General features: G+C 55.2%; 1 protein-coding gene and 1 long non-coding RNA gene across 2 annotated transcripts in view; one reads left to right on the forward strand and one right to left on the reverse strand.

The window, feature by feature from the left end:
- Positions 1-2,861: 2,861 nt before the first annotated feature.
- Positions 2,862-8,650, reverse strand: LOC112651384 (uncharacterized). The gene is made up of 3 exons (XR_004815191.2): positions 7,999-8,650; positions 6,795-6,944; positions 2,862-3,219 (listed from the first exon to the last, which is right to left on the reverse strand). It is a non-coding gene; the product is annotated as an uncharacterized LOC112651384 (long non-coding RNA).
- A 4,415-nt stretch (positions 8,651-13,065) lies between these two features.
- Positions 13,066-25,227, forward strand: part of LOC112651380 (collagen alpha-1(XIII) chain) — an 80,420-nt gene continuing 68,258 nt past the window's right edge. Inside the window, exons 1-4 of the mRNA XM_025434578.3 lie at positions 13,066-13,090; positions 15,970-16,005; positions 18,540-18,566; positions 20,609-20,659. Coding sequence (XP_025290363.2) covers positions 15,991-16,005; positions 18,540-18,566; positions 20,609-20,659 — 93 coding nt within the window. The 5' untranslated portion in view covers positions 13,066-13,090; positions 15,970-15,990. The remainder of the gene's footprint in view (positions 13,091-15,969; positions 16,006-18,539; positions 18,567-20,608; positions 20,660-25,227) is intronic.

A 25,227-nucleotide genomic window follows, 5' to 3' on the forward strand; every position in this document is an offset into this window, starting at 1 on the left:
TCTCAACACGGGTCTGCAGCGGGGACCAGGGGAGAGTTTCGCTGGCTGGGCAGCCCCAAGAGGCTGTGGGCAACACGTCCCCTGCCTCTAGCCTATTTCGCCACCCATAGTGGGGCTGCTTTTACCTGCTCCCACCTATTGGGGATTTTTTTGGTGGGTCAAATGAAGAAATATAAAACAAGAGCCTTGAAAAGGCAGGATCCAGCCCCATAGCACCCCAGGTGGGAGCTTGAAGGCCGTGAGGGGGAAGGGACAGCTTCACTGCGAGACCCACAGCAAACCTGGCCCAGATAGCGCTCAGGGTCTGGGGCTGAACCCCGGGGATCAGGGTGCGGGCCCCGGGCTGACTGGGGTGTCTGGGAGGACTGTGGGAGGCAGTAGGTAGGGTGACTAGCAGCTGAGCTTTGCTGGAGGGAGAAGCTGGTTGGAAGCTCAAGCCCAGGGACAGAGTGTCGGGGGGTCACTTGGGGGTGGGGAGGCATCCCCTGAGCTGGAGAAGCAGCCCCTCAAGAACAGCCACGGTGCCTGATTTTCACCCCATCCAGCACAGCTGGCCACATGGCTGGCATCGAGCAGATGTTCGCAATAAGAAACATGTGCACAGTGAGCATGCTGGGGACGCAGCTAAGGATGCCAGGACACACTCCTCCCCCTCCTAGTGCTGCGCTCGGGGCCGCCCTCAAGCCCCTGCCTCCGCCGAGGGCGGCCAGCTGACTCAGCCGCTGCCTGCCTGCTACTCAGCCTTCCAGGCCCCCTGTTCCCCCGGGCTCCCGGGGCTGCAGCTGAGGGGACACGGGGGTGGCGGGTGGCCACCTCTGGTCTGAACTGTTGTCCATCCTGCGGGGGCTGGGCCTGGCCCTCTGTCCCCTGGGTAGGGCCCCCACGGCCAGGTCCCCAGGCTCCTTCTCCTCCCTGCCTGTGGCCTCCTGCAGCCTCCCAGTGGCTTCCCGGGGCCTCAGGGCTGCTTCCCCGGGGACAGGGTGTGGTGGAGAGAGCTGCGGTCATTCCCTGGAGAACAGATCCCCCGTCCCTTGGTGTCCTCAGCTGCAGGCTTTCCCCCGGGCCTGCTCAAGCTGACCCCACCAGGGCCATCTCCACCAGCATCCCGGCCCTGGGCACTTCACCCTCACCCCTTCCTAGCTCGGTGTGGGGGGAGGGGGGCTTCCCTGCAGACATGGGGCCACGTGGAGCACGGTGGAGACCTGAATAGAATCGGGGTCACATTAGGAAGGATGCGAGGAGAACCAGGTGCCGGGGAGGCAGCCGAGGAGAATCTGCTACCCCGGCATGCCCTCTGTATCCATAAACACCAGGCAAGGTGTCGAGCCTCCCCTTGTCCCACCACCCTCTGCCTATCCCCGGGAACTCCCCAGGAAGATGGAAAGCAAGGACACAAAATGGGATTATCTCCAGATTGAAGGGAAGGGTTTGCCAGGGGCAGAGTGCTCCAGAACCCACTGGAACTGGCCCCAGCCCCACCCCCACCCCCCCCCCAGGGACAAAGGCCACTTCCATGGTGTTTGCAGGAAGGTGGCCACTTGAGTTGTGCTGATGACCCCAGATGGGGCAGCGATAGGTCCCCTAAGGACCTCCTGTGGCCAGAGCAAGAAGGGAACTGGAGGGGCATCTTGATAGCTGCTCCCTTCCCTGCTCACGCCTCCCATGCCCTCTGCCATTCTAGACAGCTGGATGGGGATGGGGGAGAGGCCTGCCGTGAATGTTAATCTCTACCCCTGGTGTGAGGTGGTGTATCTGGGGGGTCCTGGGTACCCAGCCTCCCCCCCTCCATCTCTGCTGTGCCCCAAGGCTAGACCCAGCCCTCCTGATAAGTCAGAAAAGGACCCTCGTGCTTCTCCCACTTGTTTCCCCGTGTCTCAGCCCCCGGGTGGCTCTAGTTCTAAGATGACTAATAGGTTCCACCTCACATGCCAGTTCCTGCTGATTTATAGTGGATGTGTTGGAAAGAATTATGAAGCCTTGTCAAGGCTCGTTGGGGAAAGACTAGCTGTGATTGATTAGCAATGTCTGCAGTGAGTGCAGAAGGAGAGCATGTGGTGTGTGTGATTTTAACTGCTGCCCACTCCTCTCAGGACCTGTTACTCTCCACCAGCCCAAACTGGAAAGGTCTGTGGATGTCTCGTGGCCAAGAGACATCATCATGGGACAGATCTAAGCTGCACCGTGCTGGGAAATGATTAACACATGGCTCCTGGGGTGGGGGTGGGGTGACTTTGTAGCTTTTGCCAATTTCTGTGGTGCGAATACTCCCATAATGGCTAATTTCCAGCTGCCAATGTGAAGTCACTGAACACAGAGCTGGAAAGAGATGCGTAAAATCGACTCTCGCGAGGCTATGGACAAGCTGGCTTCAGCACACCACTCTCTGAGTAGTTGTGTATTTTTTTCTCAGAAATGTAAAGCCCCCATCCTCCCCTCAAATCTCTGCCAATGGGAGGCTGCTCTGGGAAGAGCACTGAACTAGGAATCGGAATCACGTACCAGCCATGGACCATAGGCAAGTGTGTCCCTTCTGAGCCTCAGTGTCCTCATCTATAAAATGGGAGTTGGGTTGTGGTGAAGCTCAATGAGGTCAGAAAGCTTGATTTGTCAGGTGGGCTCCCAGAGCACCACATCCAGGGGGTCTGCCCAGAAATCTGCCCTGGCCCTCCCTTCAGAGCAAGTGTTCCTGCCTCGGGGTGTAAGGGAGAAGGGCTTGTTGTTCTCTTTGATGTCAACCTCAAAGGACAGAGGCTGCCTGGGAGCTCATTCAGTTTCCCTTAAAAGGCCATCATGCCTGTCACTGATGAATTTCTCACGATGTTTTTTTTTTTTTTAAAGATTTCATTTATTTATTCGTGAGAGACACACAGAGAGAAAGAGAGAGAGGCAGAGACACAGGCAGAGGGAGAAGCAGGTTCCATGCAGGGAGCCCAATGTGGGACTCGATCCTGGGTCTCCAGGATCACGCCCTGAGCATTTTTTAAGCTACTCGTGTTTTTCTCCTTCACCGCTCCTTAGGAGAGAGGGGGCTCCATTTATTTCTCATGCACGTAACTTCTTCAAGCTTCAGGGACCCCACAGTCCTGGAAGGCTGTGCCACGCTGTGTCCATGCCATGGTGACGTCAAGGCAGATCTGGGTTCAAGTGCCAGCTCAGGCATGCATGAGCTCCCAACCATGAGCATATGTCTTAAACTCTTCCTGGGCCATGCCTTTTCATCTGTAGAATGGGAATAACAATAATGATAGTAACTACTTCACCGGGCTTTCGGGTGGACTGAGTGACATAAAATACATTACGGTTCTTTGCATAGTGCCAGGCAGACTAGATACTCACTACATGAATTATTATTTGTCCAAACAGGGTCTTGAATGGAGGTAGGACAGGCCAACCTATAGAGGAATGGGATCCCCAATGTTGGCAAACCATAGGGTTGAGCGAAGGCTGGGGCCTCAACTCAAGGGCACAGACAGGACTGTAGGTGCACGGGGAGCCCCAAGGCAGGACTGGTCCCATTAGTCTAGGGCAGGGCTTGTCACCCCCAGTAGAGTTGACATTTGGGACCACCCCATTCTTTGTTGTAGGAAGTGGTAGCCTGTGCATCACGGGACGTTTAGCAGCAACCCTGGCCTCTACCTACTGGAGACCAGAAGCAGCCTCCCAGTCATAACAATCAAAAGGTCTCCAGATATTGCCAACTAACTATCCCCTGGGGTGCAAAATTGCCCTCGCTTGAGAAACCGTGCTCCAGCAGGCACAGCATGACCAGCACTGTCCGTCACCCCAGCTCCAAGGAGAGCCGGAGGCAAAGCATTTGTCCCAGCAGAATGGGTGGGTCGGCACGTGGCAGAGCCAAGTGGCAGGTGGTCAGCTGCAGGCGGCTGGCAGCAGGCACCAGGAGGCATGGGTCGAGGCTAGGACCCCAGCTGCTGGGAGCCCAGCGGTCAAGCAGGGTCAGATCGCAGCTCATATGACATTAAACCCTATGGCTCTTTGCTTCCCCCTCCAGGACCAGGACTGGATCCAGGGTCTAGGCAGGGCCAAACCCCCAGAGTGGGGCAGGAGGCTTACCTGCCCGCATCAGAAAGGTGTGAGGCTCAGGGCCAAGCCTCCCCTCCCACCCCTTATGACTTTCGTGACTTCTAACTCAACAGCACAGGCTTCTGGGTAAGAGAGACCTGGTTCAAATCCAGGCTCTGCTATATGGAAATTCAGCCTAACAAAAAACAAAACCTACACACATAAAACCCAGACTCAACCACTTAAGATAAGGAGACCACCTTAGGCTGGTTGCTTAATCTCTACACCTCAGGTTCCTCGTGTTTGATGTGAGGATGAGGGTGGTGACCTCAGAGAGTTGTTGCTAGGGTTAAATGTGCTACTTTAATGACCGTCCTCAGTGGGATGCCTGCCACATAGTAGGCGCTCAGTAAATGCTGTTGATTGAATGGGTGCATCCTCCTGCGCAAGCCTTTCTCCCTAAATCCTTTTGTTCAGTTCATTCCCTTCTCTGGAAATTCTCCAGCTTTCTAACAGAGCAAAACTGTTGATTTCTCAAGGGGAGGAAATGAGTTATTCATCTCTGTGTCACTAGAGCTTAGCCTGGGGCCGGGTAGGTATTAGGTGCTTAAATAATGAAGTCTTCCTTTCTCGAAGGGCAACGACTGCGCCTTACGCTTCTCTGTATAGCCACAGCCTGGCACCGCGAATGACACACGGCAGGCGATCGTCAGGTGTATGTTGAATGAATGAATGAATGAATGAATGAATAAAAAGAATGGTTGAAGAAAAGTATGATCCAGAATGCTACCCCAAGATCCTTCCTAGAAGTCCATTCCTCCATGTCCATTCAGGAGGAACATCGCTGCTTCCCTGGAGGTCAGCCAAACCCTGGAGAAGACAGCAGCGTCCTCACTGAGATGACAGTTGACAGACAGACAGAGGGAGGAGGGTCTCAAGCAGAACCTCTGCTGTGGATGCTGCTACACCCTGCTCTGCTCGCCCCAGGGCACTGCTGGGCAGGCCAAGGGTGGAGTCAGGTGGCTTTCTCCTCTTTCCTCCTTCGGGCTGTGGCAGCATGGGCATGGGTTGGTTAGGAAGCCCCAGTAGCCCTGGGTTCTGACCCCATCCCTGTCACCCACCCACACCACGACAACATGGTCACTACCCTCCCTGGGCCTCTGTTTTCCCCTCTGTACAATGAGGACTTGGTGCTGCATTGGGGTGACCCTATCCTTCGGTGCCTGGCCGTGGGACAGGCTGGTCAGCGGTCGTGGTACTGAGGATGGCCAAGTGACCACATGGGAGACCCGTCTGCAACATCAAGGCACTGCTGGGTTTCACAAAGCCATGAGCTCCAAGCCACCTCTGAGCTGCTGGGCCTTGAATCCAGCGTTGTGGGTAAAGGAGTCCAGTGCTGACAGGGGTAGGGCAGCAGTTAGGGCCTGAGGATTTTCCAGGGGAACGCTTGAGGATCATCAGTGATGGGGAAACGTGTTTATGACAGAAAGTCTTTTTTTTTTTTTTTTAAATAATTCCTCTAGCCTTCTTTCCCTTCCTAAGTTACAGAATCAAGTAACAAACCGGGGCTCTCCTCATTCCTCAAGTCTGGGTGGGGAAGTGGTGGCTGGAAGAGATTGACACAGCCAGATTCCCTTGCATAAGAAAAAGGAGCCCATAACAGAGAGAGACAGAGGGAAGGGAGGATCTAGAGAGAGGAGCCAGAGGCTGAAAAGCTGGGCATGCAGGCAAGGGAGCAGATCTGTGGGCAGTTTGGGGGTAGGCATGGAGGGAGGCATCGTAGCGAGGGCCTGGGGACGGTAGCCCAGGTTTGCTGTGCCCCAGAGTCTTCATCTGCAAAATGGGGATAATAGAACCTTCTCCATAATGAGAAACACTTAGAACGATGCCCAGCACCTGGTAAGGACCACGGAGGTGTGTGCAGTGACAATGGTGGTGATGATCATGTGGAAACCCTTGACATCTTCGGTAGAATTTTTTCACTCTGGGGTGGACCCAACAAACGGCTCTCCTGGGAGCCGGTTAAGCGCCAGTCTGGTGTCAGCTGCCCAGCCCCATCCAGCTCACCCAGGCAGCGGGGACAGCTAACAGCAGGCCAGGCCATCGCCGAAGCAAGGCCATGTCACCAGAGGTTCCTCCAGAGCCATCGGCTCTGGCAGGCCCGGAGGGTGCAGGGCATCTGTCCTCCATGTGGCTCAACCGTCCCAAACTTGTCGTGTACTGAACTTTGTCACCAGCCTGTTTCTCATGAGGACGCTTCCCCGAGGCGGGAGGTATGGACTTTCCAGCTGGGCTGGCCCCTCTGGCAAGCTGCACTCAGGGGATATTTTCAGATTCTGGGTGACATTCCCCTGCCCCTCCACCTAATAGGTCCCAGATGCTCCCCTCCTCTGTCAAGCTCCCTCCCTCTCGCTGTTCTGCAACTGTGCCAGGCTGCCTCGGGCCTCCCTACCCAGTCACTACTCCTCTTGACTTATTATTTTCTTAATTTAAAACATTTTGTTCCCCCTTAACACTGATGGCTTGACAGGGGCCAGCATGAAAGGGGCTGTTTCCTCTTGGCCGGACGGAGAAGCAGGCAGGTGAAGGCAGAGAGAAGGAAGGCGGCCTGGGGAACGCGAGGAGTCAGGGGAACATAAGGAGTCTTTCTTGGCCGAGCATGAAAGAAGCAACAGGAGTAGCAGCTGTGTTAACGTGGCCAGGTCACCGGGGGCCCAGCAGACGCACCAGGCCCAGCTGGGAATCCCACGGGCCCTGGGGGTTTCATGACTCACGTGGGGGCAGAAATGCTTTCAGTTCACTCTCCTGCAGCCTCTGCTCCTTCGGCACCTTCCCTCTGCACCCATCGTCCTGCCGCCTTCACGGAGCATTTGAATCTGTGATTCTTGGCTGTCGTGGGCAATGAGATTGGGCGTTGCTGAGACCTAGAGGGGGGCAAGGTGGACAGAAATAAGAGAGGAGAAGGAGAGAAGCGCCCAGGGAGCGGGGAACCCCTGGGCACAGGAGGGCAGGGAGGAGGAGGAAGGAGTGAGTGGGCAGCAGACCCAGGGGGTAGAAACGCCTGACTCACCGCTCAACAGAAATCAGGACAGGCCAGAGACATGGGGGGAGCCTGGTGAGGAGTGTCCGGTCGCCCCTGCTGCTGGCCGGGGTTGGAAGCCTGGAGGGGACGAGTGAGCTAATAACCGCCCTCTCTTGAGGTTCTATCACACGGTTGACATTTTGCAAGGTGGCCTTGGTGCTCGGGACACCTGCGCTCTGGAAAGCAACCACCACCGTGTCCCTAAGTCGGGGCGGGGCCCCCCAAGGAGCCCATCTCCTGGGGCGGGAAGTGAGAAGGGACCATCCTCGGGCAGTTAGGGCCCTAGCCGGGCTCCGCCTGGGGCCCAGACCTCTGGATTTCTCATCCAATAATGGAAATATGGAGATGAAATAAAGGGGAAGAGATTATATTGGGGAAAGTGGACCAGGAAAATACAAACTTCGAAGACCAGATGGAAACCCCTCAGCCGAGGAATTCTTGGACTCAGTTTCTAAGGCAGCTCTGCGTGTCCTCCCCGCGGTGACACTGACCCTGGCATTTTCTCTGTCTCTTTCAGGACCTCCTGTAAGTAACTCCGGCCGCAGCCCAGGCTCACACCTCTGAAAGGCCTTGCTCCCTGCTGGTAACCGGGCCCCGGGTGGGGGTCTTCCGGGGGAGCCCCTGTACTCTCTGCAGAAGTTCTGCGGGGTCCCTCCAGGATGTTGACACAGGGGAGGAGACTTCCATTTTGCTTTCCAACCACCTCTGTGCCTCTCCTCTCTTGGAAGGGGACAAGACAATGACTAATGACTGCCCCCGGGGCACAGCAGGTCCCAATTTCAATCTGAAAGGCTGGCTTGCCCCATTGTCAGGCAGCTCCTGTGTCCCCAGAGGAAGCAACTGGACTCACAGAAGCTCCAGGTATTAGAAAGAAGAAAGAGATCATCTCTACTCACTTCTGGTCCCGAAAGGTCTCCTGGCCTTTCAGTAAACAGGTCGGCCAGTGCGCTGCTCTGAGTGAGGGCTGCTCCCAAGGCCGTGCTGTCCACACGGCTGTGTGCGCAGCTCCATTCCAGCCAACCTACTTGAGGCCGGTGGTCGTGGCTGGTGGTGGTAGTGGGGGGGGGGGGGGGGTATTTTGATGTGAGGGATCGGTTTCAGTGGGCTAGACAGCGGGAGACAGCATAGATTAGAGCAGGTCAGGCTCCTTCCCCGGCCCAGGGCGGGGCGCGGGAGCCCAGTCACTTCCAGAGAACCTGAGAAGAGCCCACGGAGACTGTCTCCCCGAAGTAATGGATCCAGAGAATAGGAGCTCGTCTTCTTTGAGGACAGCATTTGATACCCCAACAAAAGGCCCCAGAGGTTGCCAGGAGGGCTGGGGATGGGAGTGGGAAGGGCGGAGCGCTCACAGCAGATCTTGCCAGGGTTCCTGACAGCAGCAGCGCTATCCCAAGCCTTGCTCAGAGCTGCCATCGCACGGCGGGTCCCCTCTTGGCCTGTCCTTCGAGAGCAGCCGGCCCAGTTTGCCGTCAGATCAGTACTTACCACTCGGTCTGGTCCTGAGAGGCTCACTGAGGCCGTGCAGCCGGCCCAGCCCAGCTCTCTGGCCGCCCGGTTACAGGGAGAGGAAAATCGTGTCAGTCCCTGAAAGCAGGGGGATGATTTATCGTGGCATGTTTTAGATGTCAGATCTCAATTCCTGTCATCAATCTTCCAAAATAAACTCCGCCATAGGAGAGATTTCAACAGACCACCTGCTGGAAATGGGCTGCTTTTCCCCTTCTTTCCTGACAAAGCCAAAAAGAGCCCTCCTCACTTCCTCCCACGCCTGGGATCTCCCCCATACGCCCGGCTCCCCCACGGCCAGGCTGCTGGGCCAACCTGCCCCGGGTCGGCCTGACCAGGGCCTGCCCCCCACCCCCGGAATGTAGCCTTCTGAGAGCCTCACCCCCAGGGGGTTCCCAGCCAGAGAAGGTGCTGCTGCCTCTGGGGGCTGTGCAGTGCAGGAGCGAGTGAGGGGGATGGATATGGGTCTCCCTCGGTGTCCCTGCCCACCTGGCTACCACCTGAGCCCAGCGTAAGGGGGAGAGCCCAGGTGGCTCCCCGACACAGCCTCCGTGTGTGTCCTGCACTCTCACCTTACCCTGGTTGAAACCACAGGGAGGAAAGGGGAAGCTGGCTGGGGTGGGAGTCACCTCCTAGCCCCGTTCTATCAGCTTCCTGCAAAGGAACAATGCTGCGGAGGGAGGCCAGGGATAGAGAGATGGCAGCTGGTGGCAGGGCCTGTCCCCACCCCTGAGTGTCTCTTAGGAAACCCTCCTGGGGTAGCTCTGTAGTCCAGTTGGAAGACCCAGGTTCCCATGGATACAGGATGGCCACTGCCCAGGAGGATGGATTTAAGTAGCAGCAGGAATCACCACTGCCCCACATACTGCACCCGTGGCAGACATTGCTAATCAATCAGGAGGCTTCTTGCCATAATGCTTTACTCAGCGGCTACCAACCCATTGGAGTCTGTGCATTGGCGGTGGCACCTGCGGCCCATGTCTGCCTTAGATTTCAGAGAGAACTTCTTTAAAAAAAAAAAAAAAGATTTTATTTATTTATTTGAGACACACAGAGAGAAAGGCAGAAACACAGGCAGAAGGAAAAGCAGGCTCCATGCAAGGAGCCCGATGTGGGACTCGAACCCAGGAATCCGGGATCACACCCTGAGCCAAAAGCAGGTGCTCAACCACTGAGCCACTCAGGCGTCCCCAGAGAAAACTTAATGGGAAATGTAAGGCTGAAACAGATGGCGGAGGGAGGTGGGGAAGCATCTTTCTCCGGAGGAATACAAGGGAAAACGTGATGTCCAGCTGCCACTGTGGCTGAAGGTGATCCTTACTGAAATCCTAGCTCGCACTCGCTGTGTGTTAGGCACTGTTGTGTCTGCGTGGAGGCAGTGTAGCATAGTGACTCCAAGCTCGGGCTGTGGAGCCAGGCTGCCTGGGTCCGAATCCCGGCCCTGCCACTTCTAGCTGTGTCAGCTTGGGCAGGTTGCTTTGCCTCTCTATACCTCGGTTGCCTCATCTGTAAAATGGGGATAGTAATACTGTCTGCCTGTTGTTGTTTTTTTTTTTTAAGATGCTCTTTATTTGAGAGAGAGAAAGTGAGCATGAGCAGGGGCAGAAGCAGAGGGAGAGGGAGAAGCAGACTTTCAACCGAGCAGGGAGCCCGATGTGGGGCTGGATCCCTCTGGGATCACAATCTGAGTCAAAGGCAGATGCTTAACCAACTAGCCACCAGGTGCCCCTAGCGTCTGTCTTTTCCAAGAGTTGTGAGAAATATATAAATATGTAATTATATGCATATATGAGTGTATATCTCTGCATTTATATACATAAACACACAAATGTGTGTTAGAACACATTTCCGGTTAGAATATATTAATCCATTTAAATCCTAGATTTAAAAGATTCTGATAAGCCTTTAATTTTAAGGAGGAAATTATGATTCTGTGCGTTTTCATTAATTTATTATTTCATCTATTTCTACCCACCTTATTTTAAAATACATTGTGGGGTGATTTACAAACTAGATATGGAAACAGTGGAGGAGAGTGGAGAGCAGAGGCAGGAAAGCAGAGGGATCCAGAGCTGATGACATTACAACATTCCATGCAAGACGAGCCACTGACTTGTCTCCGAGCTTCTTGGTGGTCGGAGCAAAAAGGAAAGCAGAGTTGTTCAAGTCAGGCTGCGGTAGGGTAGGAGCACCCCTGCCACTTGAGTGGAACACAGCTTTTCCTGGTACTGAGACCCAAGAGAAGTCCCTCCTGGGTGCAGATGAGGTAGGATGAGTATAGGTGGTTGGTCCACAGGAGCTGTAGGTAATCTGTCCCTCTGTCCCTCTTTGGGGCAGACCCACTGTGTGCGTCTCCCTTCCCGGGGATGTGGAGAAGGTGGCTGCCCTACCTCTTACCCCACTCCTTGGTGGCATCAGGGCCAGGCAATGTAGAAGTGACAGAAGGCGGCATTGGCTCGGTGCTAAAAGCTCTGGGTTAAGGAGGATGCTTGGTGCCTGAGCTGTCTTTGTGGGGACCTGGGAAAGGAGGCTGAGCTCCCAGGCTCAGGGCATCCGCCCTCAGGTTCATTTATGCACAAATAGGAATTAAGAACCCACTAATTGCTCAGCACTCTGCAAGGCACGGGAGGCACATTCATGAGCAAAACCCAAACAATCCCTGCCGTGGGAGCTCACAGTTTAGTGCCGTGGAGGCAAAATCAAGCAGAGTGAAGAGACGGGGACCAGTCATGTACCCATGAGAGCCATTACCCCGCATTCCCCAAGGACTCCCTCCCTGGGCCCGACCTGGGCTCTCTGCGCCACCGTCTCCGGGATGTCCTCAGGGATAAGGGACAGAGGGGGCGACTTATTCCGGTGCTGCCTGGGTTTGTCCGAGCAGCCTTGCCGCAGACGGCCTTGTCTTCCAGTGAGCACCTTGGACCCGCTCCTGGTTCTGCCTTGGGTTTTACAGGAAGAGCAGGAAGTCTGGAAGGAGAGAAACCACATCCGCTGGCAAAGTCTCCGAAGGGAGAAACCGAGGCCAGCTCCACACACCTCCAGCCAGTGCTCTTCTCCAACAACCCTAACAGCTAGCATTTATGTGGCGTTTGCCGTATGCCAGCCCCCGCTCCGTGTGGCCCACATACGCTGTCTCACGGGATCCTCAGGGACAGCTCTAACTGTTCTCCCATTTACGAGATGAGGAAACTGAGATACAGGGAGGCCTAGCAGCTTGTTAAGGTACCAAGGAGGAAGTGACAGAGCTGGGAACGAGCACAGGCAGGCTGACTCCGAGCCCGTGTTTGTCACTAAATCCTTCCTGCTGTCTCTGTTACCATGTCCCCGGGACCCGTGCCCCAGCCCTGCCAGTGCAGCATCTCTGCGCCAAAAGCTCTCTCCAGGTGTTTCCTCCCCTTCACCAGGTGCTCCCTGATGCCCCCAAGGCCCCTTCTGAGCAGTTTCTCAGCCACCCTCTTGTAGCAGAGCCACCTGGAAGTTGAGTGCCAGACCTAAAAAGACATGATTTTCTTGGGATTTGCTTGGTTCTCAAGCCATCGGCTCTGCACGTTGCTCCATGGTCGTTACCAGCACTAACGTACATTTTGTTAAAGGTCTTCCTTTTCCACTGGGATTTCAGATCCATCACACGGAGCCTTTAGTCTGTGCCCAGAACTGTGCCAGGCAAGAGTACTGGGATAATGGGGATAGGGCTGAAAGACACTGCTGTGGTCCATGAAGACAGGCTTCTGGAACCACACAGGGCCGGGCCCCACATATGATGGGAACCAGGTTCCTGCCTCGTGCCCAGCACTGGCTCATCGTGGAGAGGTCTGAAGCTGGTTGGAGGCATTAGAGGAGGGACGTCCCACTGCCTCCCTCACCAACCCAAGAAAGGGGAAGAGGCCCTCTGGGGTGCCCCCCTTCCCCTGGCCCCACAGCCATGTTCCAAGGGCACAGCTTGTCCAGCAGAAGCATCTCCTGGCAGATGTGCTTCGCCAGAGTGGGCATCTGACTTCTGCATGGTAGGACAGGGAAGACCCAGCCCCCTCAGGCCCTTTCCAGGCCAGCGCCAGCATGCACGCATGGTGGACAGACTATCGCACTGACTGAGACGGACAGGCTTCAAGGAAGGGGAGGTGTTGGTGAGGCCCACGGCCCTAGTGATCCTTGAGTTATGAGGAGCAGAGACATGGGAGGGGACATTCTTGTCTTTCTTTTCCTTGCACCTTCCCTGGGTCTGACACAGAGGAGACCCCCCACTAACTGCTTTTCTGAATGAATAAATGAATGAGTGAATGCTAAAACTGAAAGGAAGCTTAGTGATCAAGGTCCTGCCTTCTTTTCATTCATAAAATAACAGAGGCTCCTAGAGCACAAGTGACATCAGGCCACATAGCTAGTTGGGCAGTGTGGAATGCTCAGGTGTTAATACCTTGACCTTCATAAATCTCTCTCTCTCTCCCTCAATTTCAGGGTCCCGCTGGAAGACCTGGCCTCCCAGTAAGTAGCTTTCATTTCTTCCTTCCTTCGTGTCTCTCTTGTCTGCTCTCCTCAACCCCAGGGCTGGCTAGGTTGGGTGGCTGCTTTCCTTCAGGCGTGTCTGGGTGAAAGGCCTCGCTCTAGCACCTCTAACCTCCAGCTGAGAGGGAAGCTCCTGGGTAGCCCCTCTGGGGCCCCAGGCAGGCAGATGACAGCACACAGGCCCTTCCAAGGCTGGACCTGACCTCTAGACTGAAGGTCCTCTAAGGGGGGGCTGGAAGGGGAGGCAGCCCACTGACCTTCACTGGCTATCCTCCTACCTACCAGCTTAGCCTAAGACCACTGTCCTTCCTTTGTCCTATGACATCTGGTAAGAAGAGACACAAAAACTTTGTCATCCCCCCAACCACCCGGCCTAGTTACCATTTCTGGATGCTAGAGAGGCTGAGTCCAGTAACCATGGAGACTTTGGATTGAAAGTAGAAGTAATACTAATAGACTAAGAGCCACCTCTTATTGCAACCCTACGATAGGCCAGGCACTATGCTAATCGCTCTTCATATATTTGATTTGTTTGACGACTCAGTGAAATGGCTATTATCATACCCATTTTATGGATGAGGACACTGAGGCCCACAGAGGTAAAATACCTTGTCCAATTGTCCAAGCTTCAGTTTAGACCTATGGAGGGGCCCATGCTGTCACACACATTTCGTACCTCTGTTTCCTGTGGTCCGTGCTTGACACCTGAGAACAGTCTTTAAAGTCTTCAAAGACATGGCTCTGTGGGATGTAGCCTGGGGCATAGATGCACTGAGTGCTAGATACTGTGGGCCCTGGGATGGCTGGCGAGTCAGGCAAGATGTGGTAGCCAGGCTGAGGGCGAGGCCAGGTATGGAGCGTGAGCCAGGACTGGCACCGGGCTACCCTTCCGGCACCCAGGGCCACATCCACTGGATGCCAGACCCTTCTGGGCATCCCAGCTACTCTTCTTTTAGACATGAATTATACCGTAACCTCTTGACTAATCTAGCAGCTTCTAGAATTCATGTCCAGCAGTGACTTTCTTAATGAAATGCATGTGGGAGGGTGTTTAGCCTCGAAACTGGAAACTCTCCCGGTAAGGATGAGCCCCGGAGCAAAGGAGGATGGGCAAATCGGTCCCATGAAATCCAAGGAGGGGAAAAATCAGATGACTGGGGAGAACGTGGGCAGACTTTGGGGTTTTTTTTGTTTTTTGTTTTTTGTTTTTTGTTTTTTTTTTTTTCTGACAACGTCCACCTTTTAAAAGCATTTGGGGGCAATTCACAGAGCAGGGGCTGCTGCACAGAGTTCCCAGTCTCTGGCCATTCCATGCCTGTCCCTAACCCGAGCATTTTACGGCCAGGACTGCAAAGAACATTAGTTTTTAAAAAGAACCCAAAGAGAAACCAAAACACACATGCTGCAATATCATTCAAAAGCCCAAGAGTGCGTGGGCCGTTGGGGGTGTCACAGCCAGTGTGCGGCAGGCCTGGTGTCCCCAGCAGGAAGGGCAGACCACTGGTCCACAGGTCATGGTCCCGTCCCCCTTGTGCTTCTACGTGGGGGGACCTGGGAGTGACCTGCAAGATCTGCTGCTGGCAGCCCCTTGTGAAGTGCAAAACGTGTGAAGTACAAACATGCTTGTAAAATTCACTTGCCCGTGGCCGTGCTGGGCTCACTACCTGTAGACACAGTTTATGCAACACTCACCAGGTGCCAAGCCCCAGGAGAAGGCTTTCCAGGCCCACCTTCTCATAGCATCCTCCCAGCTGCCCCTTGAGAGAGACGTGGGGGCTCAGCAAGGTACAGAAACAGATGTGGGCTTACGATCAACGCTGCTACCCCCGTTTACTTTTTTGCAAAGGGTGAACTAGAGACACCACTGGCCTGTGTGTGTAACAAGAACCTAATTTCAAAGCTACTTGCTGTTCTCGCGTACATCTACGTACATCTTGAGATGCTAACTGTCCCTCAAGGTTGCTTCAGTGGGGTCAGCAGTCACAGAATTGCCCCCCAGAAATGCCCACACCCTTCAGGGGAACCCACAAGCCCATCTCCCTCCTGCCCAGGAAGCCGGGACAAACACTGTCTGATTTTTGGCCCCGTTTGCTTTCCGTCCTTCTAGACTCCTAGCAAACCCCAGACCCCACCCCAGATTTTATGATGTCTGCACACGTATGATTGCAAAAAAATATTTTCTACCAAAAGCAAGAGGAACAAAACTTACTAAACAGATTTCCAGAGTGAGAAAATGTAACCCCTGGCTACAAAACAAAGTGGTTCCCTCTGAGCAGCTGAACCTCATGATGCAGCCGCATCCACATGGCTCCCCATCCTTCCTGTCGGTGCAGGGGGGTGGCCGAGAGGAGGGCCGGGGAAAAGGACTGTCGTAGCCTTCTCAGACGGAGGGCCTGGCGAGGAGCAGGGGGACATGGGCACTGCACCTCGGCTCTGGCACACATAGACCACTCGCCTGTCACGTGGGGCCACCACACCCCCGGCTCTGCCTCGGAGTTGAGCCGGTTGAGGATCCAGCACATCCTGGCGACAGCTGGCCTAGACTGTGACAGCAGAAGTCTAAGGAAGGAAGGGCCTTGGACCCCGTATGAAACACACAGGACAACCGAGGCTCAGGCTGGGGACCAGACTCCTATGTTAGTGCATTTTCCTCAGCACCACTGAGTGCAGGTCGTCACAGGGTGGCTGCTTGCCTAACAGTCCTTGGGGGCTGAGTGGGCAGCTTCTTCCACACGACACCTGGGCTCCGTCCCGACTGCCCACGCAAAGCAGGTCTTGGGTACGTAGCCAGCCCATGGGGTCCTTCACGTGCTGGCCCTGCTCCTGCCACATCTAATTGTTTCTGCCTCCTTCATCAGGGGGACAAAGGTGCCATTGGGATGCCTGGACGTGTGGTGAGTTGGTACATTTGCACCTGCTTGGGTGACCACTGCTTGCTTCTTCGTGCTGGCTTGTCCTCCAAACTATGGCAACCTCCCCAGCCCCAAGGAGTGGTCAGACCTCTCTCTTCCCCCTACCCAAGTCAGCTTCAGAGAGGGACAGGAGGGAAGAAGCTTTATTCCGGTCCTTCAGATCTTGCAGTATGACTTTACTCTCCAGACAGCTGCCATGGCAGAGGGAAAATCCAAGAAATGGCACTGAGAAAGTTCTTTGTCGATCACCCACCGGGTGACAGGATGAGGCCCAAGCCGCTCCTGACGTCAGGAGGACTCCCACCCCCTCCATCCCCCCCACCCCCGCCCCCATCACCCTCAGATCTCCAGCTGCTCTGCAACCACCACCACCACCCCCCAGCAAGGGCAGCAACAGATGGTGAGAAATGCAGCCTCAAGATGCCCTATGGAAGCTGCAGTGGGGCTGGCTTCCAGAAACATCCTCCGTAGGCAGAGGCCAGAAGCTTCTGGAGACAGGGCTGGCTCCCAGGTGGTGCCTCCAAATCCTCACCAAGAGGCTGGAAGTTAGACACTGAATGTTTCCTGCTGAAAACTTAAGATGAAGACAGGGAAACAGGAATGTTCCACAGGGAGGGTACAGCTCAGAAATGGGGAGGCTGGCACTCGGCCTTGGGGCCCCAGCACCAGGCGTGTCCCGGGGTGGCTGCTAGCCCTCCAAGGAACTAGAAAGGGCAGCCCAGGCACTGATGGTGGCCCAATGGAGTGCTGGCCACACACTGGCCTCACCAGCACCCAGTGAGTCTAGGATGTGCCCAAGCTACTCTCCCCGTCTACCCCTGACACCCTGCCAGCCATCAGCCTCATCCTGCACCCTGGCTCCCGGGTGGCCCGAATGCCCCCCACATCATCCTTCCATGCCACTCACATGTCTTGCCTCTTGACCTCACCTCCTCATGGGTTGGCCTTAAACCTGGTGTGGGTTTGCTTGCCTGGGGTGAGCCCCGTGCTTGGAGAGAAGGCACCCAGATCTCAGCTAACACTGGAGAGCGCTCACTACATGCTGGGTGTTGTGCTCAGAGCCTCACATGCATTAGATTAGCGGGTTCAGGGTCCCCAGAACTGCCCGCAGCAGGCACAGCTTCCACCCCCATTTTTCAGATGGGACCCCCGAGGCTCAGATGCTAAGTGACCCTGTCCCTCTGCTTCAGGTCTCTAATTCCAAACCCCGGGTCTCCCAAGCCATCCCTGGTCCTTTCCCATGTGGAGCAGAGAGAAAGCAGCCAGCCAGCCCTTCTCAGGGGCTCGCCGTGCTGCGGCCTGGGCCGGGCACGTTCTCCACTGTAGCCTTCCATGTTGAAACTCAGTCAGCCTGGGTTGGGGGCGTGTTGTGGAGCTGGACGTTGTACCCAAGCTGACTGTCAGAGGCCAAGGTCCTGGTTCCTAACAAGTAGGCTCCGGGACTCTCCACCCTGAGTGTCGCTGCCAGCCCACAGGGACAGCTGCAAAATGCAAAGGCCTGCCCCCTCCTGCCCTCCTTCTTGGACTCTTGTGGACGTGGGTCTTCGGGAAGTGTCCATCTGAGCTGAGTTCTCACCCTCAGCGGTGGGGGCATGGGGTGGGAGCACAGGAGGTCCCCCATTTTTTGACACAAGGCTGTTTTCAAGCCACTTGGGGGTTTTCACGCTGCTTGTGCTATTTTAAATGTGACAATGGACCCATTTGGCTGCCCAGCAGGAGTCCTGGCCCTGAGCCTTCTGATAAGGCCTAGGGTGGTCAGTGGGTGTGAAATGCATGAATTGCTCCTGTGGTTCAGCAGAGTTGGCCCCACTGGCTTCAGTGGATTCGGGTAGATTGGAGCTGTCTGTCTGCTGATTGCACCCCAGACCCATCCCCCCATCCTCCATCCTCCCAAGTGTCTATGCCCTACTGTCCATCCCGTATTCCTGTCTTCCCTCCCCTACCACCTTGCCTGGCCCACCCCGATGTCTCCCGGCGTGTGTAGCTCGGCAAAACTTTGTGCTTGGCTCTCAGCTGGACCTTCAAACCAACTAAACTCCACCTCACAGCACAGTCCTTGGGCAAGTGCCCCTTACCCTCACCACCCCCAACACCTCAAGTGACCCAGTCAGCTGGCAACATGGCTTCTCAGGAAGATTTTCTGACCTGGGTGGGTCTCTCTCTCTCTCTCTCTCTCTCTCACACACACACACACACACACACACACACACACACACTTCGAGAGGGTCTCTTAAGGCTCCTGCCACTGTTTCTCTCTGTTATCTGGGACAGCTGGTGGCTGGGGCCAGGCCCCAGGGAGAGGCAACAGCCATCGTGCACTGTGCTTGTCGGACATGGGACCTGTCACGTGTCAACACCTATGTTGTGTTTTGTTCTGTTTCTTATCTCACGGCGATTTCTTTCGTTTGGTCACTGTGCCATGAGCACAGACTCCTGTGTGTGTGCCTCTCTCTTACCCTTTCTTTTTTCTCTCCCCCTCTCTCCTCTACACTCTGTGTTGCATGTGGCTGCCCCAGGGAGTAAAGGGCCAACCAGGCGAGAAGGTGAGTCCTCACTCTGCCCACCACCCTTCGGCCCCAGTGTCTTCCCCTTGGACTCTTGGGGGTGCTTTCAGAGGCCCCCATTTCAGCCTTCCCCCAGCCGGCAGGCCCCAGCACTCTGCCCTCACAGGCTCTCCTGGCCCAGCGTCCAGGCCCCTGACTCCTGGCCAAGGCCCCAGCTTCCCTGCTGCATGGGTCTAACCAGTTCACTTTACAGAGAAGGAAACTGAGGCCAAGAGAGGAGGTGGGGCTTGCTGGAGATCCCACAACAATAATGACGGCAAGCACGGGCTGGAAGCCAGGCCTCCTGATGCCCAGCTGGGTACTTCCTTGCCTGTACGTGGCAGTGCGTGTTTCTTGAGCGTCTCCCTATCTCCCAAATAATGACAGTGGCGGTGAAACACTAGCACTATGATGTACTAAGCACAAACTGCCAGGTGCAGAGGTTTTGCCTCTGTTCTCCCAACTAACACAGATACAGCCCGTCTACGGAGGCTTTGATATTCTTCTTCACATGAGGGAGAACTGAAGCACAGAGAGGCAGCTTCACAGATCCAGGGTCACACAGCAGCAAGTGACAGAGCCAGAGAAGAGCCCCGGCGTGTCTGACTCCAAGGCTGGGGTTCCTCACCATTGCGCTATGCTGTCCTCCAAACGGGACAAAGGCTGTCGCTCGGTCCCACCCCAGAGGGTCCCCTCCTGGGGCTCCAGGCTGCCTGGGAGAAAGACGAGGGACATGATCGATCGATCATTGCAAAGGGATAATTGCAAACATTTGCTGGCCCCATCATGCGCCAGGCACAGTCTTAAGCCCTTTACAACATTATCTCGTGAAACTTGCACAGCCATCCTATGAGACAGGTGCTATTATCCCTCTCCTTGCACAGATAAGGAAACTGAGGCAGAAGGAGGTTAAGTAGCCCAAGGTGACATAGCGGGAGGGAGCAGAGCTAGGCTTCATTACACTATCCTGCCTTGTGTAACAATTGCTGTATCATTGCCGTGGTACAGACAGTTACAAATTCGAGATCACTGCTCACCTACGTGTGAGGCATGACAGTCACAAATGCATTTAGGTCCTTTGCTTCCAAAGGTAGCAGCAGAGCAGCCCTCAGCACCCAGTTCACAGAGGACGGCTGGGGGCTGGGAGAGGGTCTGGGACTTGCCTGGGAGACCTGGGAGTGAGGTCCCGGGCGTTTCCTCTGCCAGGAGGGGGGATTCCTGGTGGGAAGCAGCATCCAGCCCTCCTCCCAGCAGGGCCGGGTCCAGGTCCTTCCGCCAGAGCATCATCTCCGACCCCCATCTGCATCCCATACACCTTCATCTTTGTGTCGCCCCTCCTGCCCCCAGCACCCACATGCGTGCCTGCACACGGTGTAGATATCTGGGCAGCTCGGCCACCCTCGGATGGCACTGGGAGCTCCCAGCTCAGCAGTGGCCGCCATCCTCTCGGGGCTGAAAGTGTGTGTCTTGCCCCCCCCCCCTGTTCTGAGCAATGCCATCCATGGGGCAGCCGGGTTCACCTGTTGCCTGGTGTGCGCCACACAGGCATTTGGGGGCTGGGGTGGAGACAAAGGCCTCAGGGGCTCTGAGCTTGGGTGGGGCCGGGGCAGGTTGGAGGGCGCAGGGCAGGGCAAGGGGGAGGCCTCTGGGGCCCGAGCGGTGTGGCTGAGCTGCGTGCCTCCCCCTCCCTGTGCTACCTGTTGCTCATCCCTGCGCTGCACCCCTTCCTCCCTCCTCTGCCTGGGGTCTCACCTCCCTCTGTCCCTGGTCCCGCATCTTATGCTACCGCTCACTGCTCTTCCCTCTTCATTCCTCCTGCTTCCTGCTGCCCTTCTCTCTCCCTCCCGGATGCTCCATGCACCCTGTGCCTCCTCTCCTCGGATCCTCCCACCTCCCTCCATACCCTCTGCCCCCCTGTTCACCTTGCCTCTGGCTGGGTACCCCACCCACCCTGCACCCCTTCCCCACCTGCCAGCTCCTTCCTCTCCCCTCCCATCCCTACCCCTCTCCCTCTCCCTCTCCTGTCTCTCTCTCTCCCACAGGGGGCCCCAGGAGATGCCGGCATGTCCATCATCGGCCCCCGCGGCCCCCCTGTAAGTGGTTTTTCTCTTCTTCAGGGTGGGGGATGGGCCAGTTAATGACAAGGGCTCCGGTGGAGGGGCAAGTCCTGGCTGTGCCTCTGGGCCTGGTGGCCACCGCCTGTGATGTGGTCAGCCAGGCCAGGCCTGCCTAAATAGACCTAAATTACACCCTCTCAGGAGGGTTCGCGAGGGCCACCCTTTGGCCAGGAAACCGGCAGCTATGAGGTGGCCTTGCTGTTTACAGGCAGGGGAGAAAGCACTTGTTCCTCCCCAGATGGCATGCTCCAGCTTTCCAGGGGACAAGTCTTGCTTCCAGAAGCCCCTGGAGCAGATATCCAGCATCCAGATCCGTTGCCCCAAGCACCCACTCCTGGTGTCAGCAGAGGCCCGACCCACCACTCGTCTTCAAAGTCTCCTTCCTATGTACACTGCTGGGTCCTGATTCTTAGTAGCCTCTATCCAGTGGCCCAGAAATCAGAGGCTTCCCCTCAGATAGGTTTCCTTAGGGACCAAAAGGGAACATAGGTGATGATGTGGGAAGATATCATGACTATGGGAAGAGCCCAAACCACAGGGCTTCGGTACAATCACCAAATGTCAGGTAGAAAGGACCTCAGTGATGATCTAGCACAGCCCCCTCAGAAGGGGAAACTGAGGCCCAGAGAGGGGCCAGAGGCTCACACACAGAGACTGGGGCAGGACTAGAACCTAAATGCTTGACATCCAGGGCTTCCACCATAGATCAGGCCATCATCACCATGCTCTGCTGTGCACTTTTCCTTCCCTACACAGTGAGAGGGTGAGGGAAGCAGACAGCTACCCTCTGGGAGTGTGAGGCTAGCCCAACGGAAGTGTGGAGTCCAGCCTGCCCATTCCCCTGCCTTCACCAGAGGGAGCCAGTGGGAAGCAGGAGCATCTCCTACCCCTAGTCTAGGGATAGGGTTCAGAGAGCACATTGCTAAGTCACACCCAAAAGAGGGGCTGTGCTGAGAGCGAGGAGCAGAGGGTCAACCCTTCAGGGCTGCTTGGAGGTGGAGGGTGGGTCAAAGCGGGGAGCCAAAGGGCAGGGCTAGGGGCTGGGGAGCAGGGCTGGCAGGCAGGTCAAGGGCAAAGGCTGGAGGCAGGCTTGGAAGGGCTGTGGGCTGCAGAGATCCAGCCTCCTAGGCAAGATTTCCTCTGATTAGGGTCACCCTTGGCAGTGAATCTGGCAGGCAGCATCCTAAGACCATTACACACTGCAACTCACTGAATCCTCACACCAACCCCACCGGTAGGTATGATCAGCACCTCTGTTTCATGGATGAGAAAAGCCCGGCACAGAGAGGCTGAGTGACTTGCCCAGGATCCTTCACTAGAGTGTGGCCACGCTGAGATTCAGTGATTCAGCCAGGCCGTGTGGTTCAGAGTCTGCTCCTTGGACCCTCACTGCCGTAGCAGACCCCCAGGCCGCTTGCTTACCAGCATCTGTGTTTCTGAGCCCATGTGGCCACTGCACCGATGGGCTGTAGCTTCTGTGTGTGTTAGAGGAGCCACCCTGTGGATGCCCCAAGCCCAGCCATTCCGGACAACGGTGGTACTCAGCCAGGGGGCCTCTAGAGAGGAGCAGGTCTCAGAGAAGGTCTCAGAGAAGGTCACAGAGAGAGCCAGTCCCCAGGTTCTAAAGGCCAGGACCAAGTGTGGGCAGGCCTGTTGGGTGAACAGAAGAGCAGCAGAACACAGGCCCTACCCCTTGGCCACCGCCTCTGATTGCCGCCCAGGCTGACCCCAGATTCCATTGTGTGGCTCACGCTGGTCCTCCAATACCCTCTCGGTGGTATGATGCCAATGAGCTACCTAAGAGTTGTCGGAAAGGCCCCCCGTGGAGAACATACTCAGGGGCAGCGGTCTGCCTCAGTGCCCTTGGCTCCAGCCCAGTGGGCCCAATCAGGAACCATAGCCCCTCCACTGGGTTTGACTCTAGTGGTGAAAAGTACCTTCTGTTTAGATACTGGTGATAAATTCCATCCCCTGGGCACCCGTCCTGCGCTGAGAGCCCACCTGTGCCCGGGCCTCCATCAGCCCTCCCAACAAAGCTGTGGGGCAGGCCCGCCAACCCATCTCCCAGAGAAGGAGATGAGAGTTTCATAACTCACCTGAGCTCACTCAGCTAGCCAATGCTGGAGCTGGGGTTGGGCCAGGTCCATCTCATTCCAAAGCCAGCATTCTTGCTGCAACCCTTCCTTCCAGGTTTCAAGCTCTACTGTTTAAAAGAGATATTTACCTTCAGGAGAAGAAACAGTTCTCCATGTGGGTACAGACTTGGTGGTAGGAGAAGTGTATAGGGCTGGGTTAAGCCCAGCCTGCTTCTACTTTGGCCTTTGTGGGTGACCATCACCCAGGTGACTGGGGCGTCCCTGCTGAGTCCTCTCGAAAGACCAGGGAGACCACCTCAACTCCTCCCGGGAAGCCACCCAGAGCTGGTGAAAACAGAGGGTGAGGGGAAGACAAAGGGGACGTCTGTCACTAAGGGAGAGAGATCAAGTGGGCAAGCCCTCTGTGGCCAAGGATTATAGGGAACATGTGGCTTTCCATTCAGCCAGAAGGGGCTCAGAATAAATGCAATGGGTGTTATTTGCAACTAATGAATTATTGAAAACTACATCTGAAATTAATGATGTACTATATGTTGGCCAATTGAATTTAAATTTTAAAAAATCAAAATTAAAAAAAAAGAAGAAATGCTCCTAATAAGAACCAGCCTTGCCACTCTCAGGGGCCACCTGCCTCCTCTCTTGGAGCTTCTTCTGAAATAGTCTGAGCCAAGGGGGAACCAGCCAGGAACTTTGGAAAAGGATAGTTCACATTCCAATGAGGCAAGATGCTAGAGTGGTGTGCCCCATTAAAGCAAGGGGAGGCCGGAACACTGGCTGGCCCAGCAGACACTGGGCAGGTCATCTTCCAAGCTAGGAAACACCCCCCCCCCATCTCAAGGGGAGCTCACTCCCTCCCTGAGCCCCCCAGCTTGTCTTCAGGGTCTGGGAGGAGCCATCTGAACTTCCAGCCCTCATTCACAAGGAGGTGCTCCATGCTGGGTTGATATATCTGTTGAATGTTTCTTCATTTTTTCATCCCATTAATATTTTTTAGGCACCAACTGGAGGCTAGGTGCTGAGTAGACAATGAAAATCGGACCACAGCCTGCTTGTCCCTGTGCAGAGAGACGAGCAATCCCATAGTGATTATAATATAGACCATGCTCAGCCGTGATGGTTAGGGATCTGGGCAGACAGGGAAGAGGGACCTGAGTTGGAGTGGAGGTGACAGAGAAGGCTTCCAGGAAGGCAGGATAACTAAACTGTGATCAAGAATGAGTAGAAGTGCCCAGTTAGTAAGGCGAGGGAGGAGACCCTGAGGTAAGAGAGTTCCTTATAAGTTATCGGGTGAGGCCAACGAGGTGAGCAAGGGCCCAGTTGGAAAGTACTTGGACAGGGTCTTCAGGAGTCGGGACTTTATCCTGAGGGCAGGGGAGAACACTTGGCTTGTGTTCAGCTGAGGATGGACATGATCAGATTTGTAGTTTATTTATTTTTTTAAGATTTTATTTATTTATTCATGAGAGACACACAGGGAGAGATAGAGACAAAGGCAGAGGGAGAAGCAGGCTCCAGGCAGGGAGCCCAGTGCAGGACTCAATCTCAGGACCCCGGGATCATGACCTGAGCCAAAGGCAGATGTTCAACCACTGAACCACTCAGGCATCCCGCAGATTTGCAGTTTAAAAAGATCTCCTGCCCCTCCCTGCTCGGGCGTGAAGCATGTTTAGAAGCGGCTGCAGGTCAGGGACTGGCTGGTAGGCACATGCATTTAGCAAGGGCTGGTCTGGTAGGACCTCTCGTAGGTGGAATTGGCCAATTAACTGCCCTTCTCCAGAGAGGGGAGCAGATTTTGCTGGGGAACATGAGTCTAGCTGGAACATGATGAATTGGATGTCCTTGTAATGTCCAAAGGGACATCCCATTTGCTGCTGGAGGTCAGAGCTGGAGCTGGCTCACTCAGCTCACAAGAACACCCCCTACCAACTCTGTGTTCGGTGGCATCATGTTGATAGCTTAAAATCACCCAGGGTAGGAGGTATATTTACACCCCAGAGACTGGCAAATGCTGTACAAATCAAGACTCTTCTCTCCCTCTCACTGTCACCTCAGCTGGCGATTAAACACTGACCGGCATGGGGTCTTGTTTGAAAGATAGTCAGCATTGACTTGGAATGGGAGGCCGGGGGAATGGGATATATCTGTTGAATGTTTCTTCATTTTTTACCATTTATCCCAGCATTGACTTGGAATGGGCAGATGGGGAGTCCAACTGAATAATATTCATTTCATTTGGGAAAAAAGTTAGCTTTCATAAGGATGTCAGGAAAATTCTGAAAAATAGAGCAAGGGGAAGAGGGGAGGACAGGACCAATTGTTCTACTAGATATCAAATGTAAAATAATAAATGTAATAAATATAAATGTATTATAAAAACAGAGCAGCTCTATGGAACAGAACGAGGAGGCCAGATATAAAACCAAACTCATCTGGGAAGTTAGTCCATGG

Source organism: Canis lupus, chromosome 4 (genome assembly GCF_003254725.2).
Source record: "Canis lupus dingo isolate Sandy chromosome 4, ASM325472v2, whole genome shotgun sequence".
Taxonomy (NCBI): domain Eukaryota; kingdom Metazoa; phylum Chordata; class Mammalia; order Carnivora; family Canidae; genus Canis; species Canis lupus.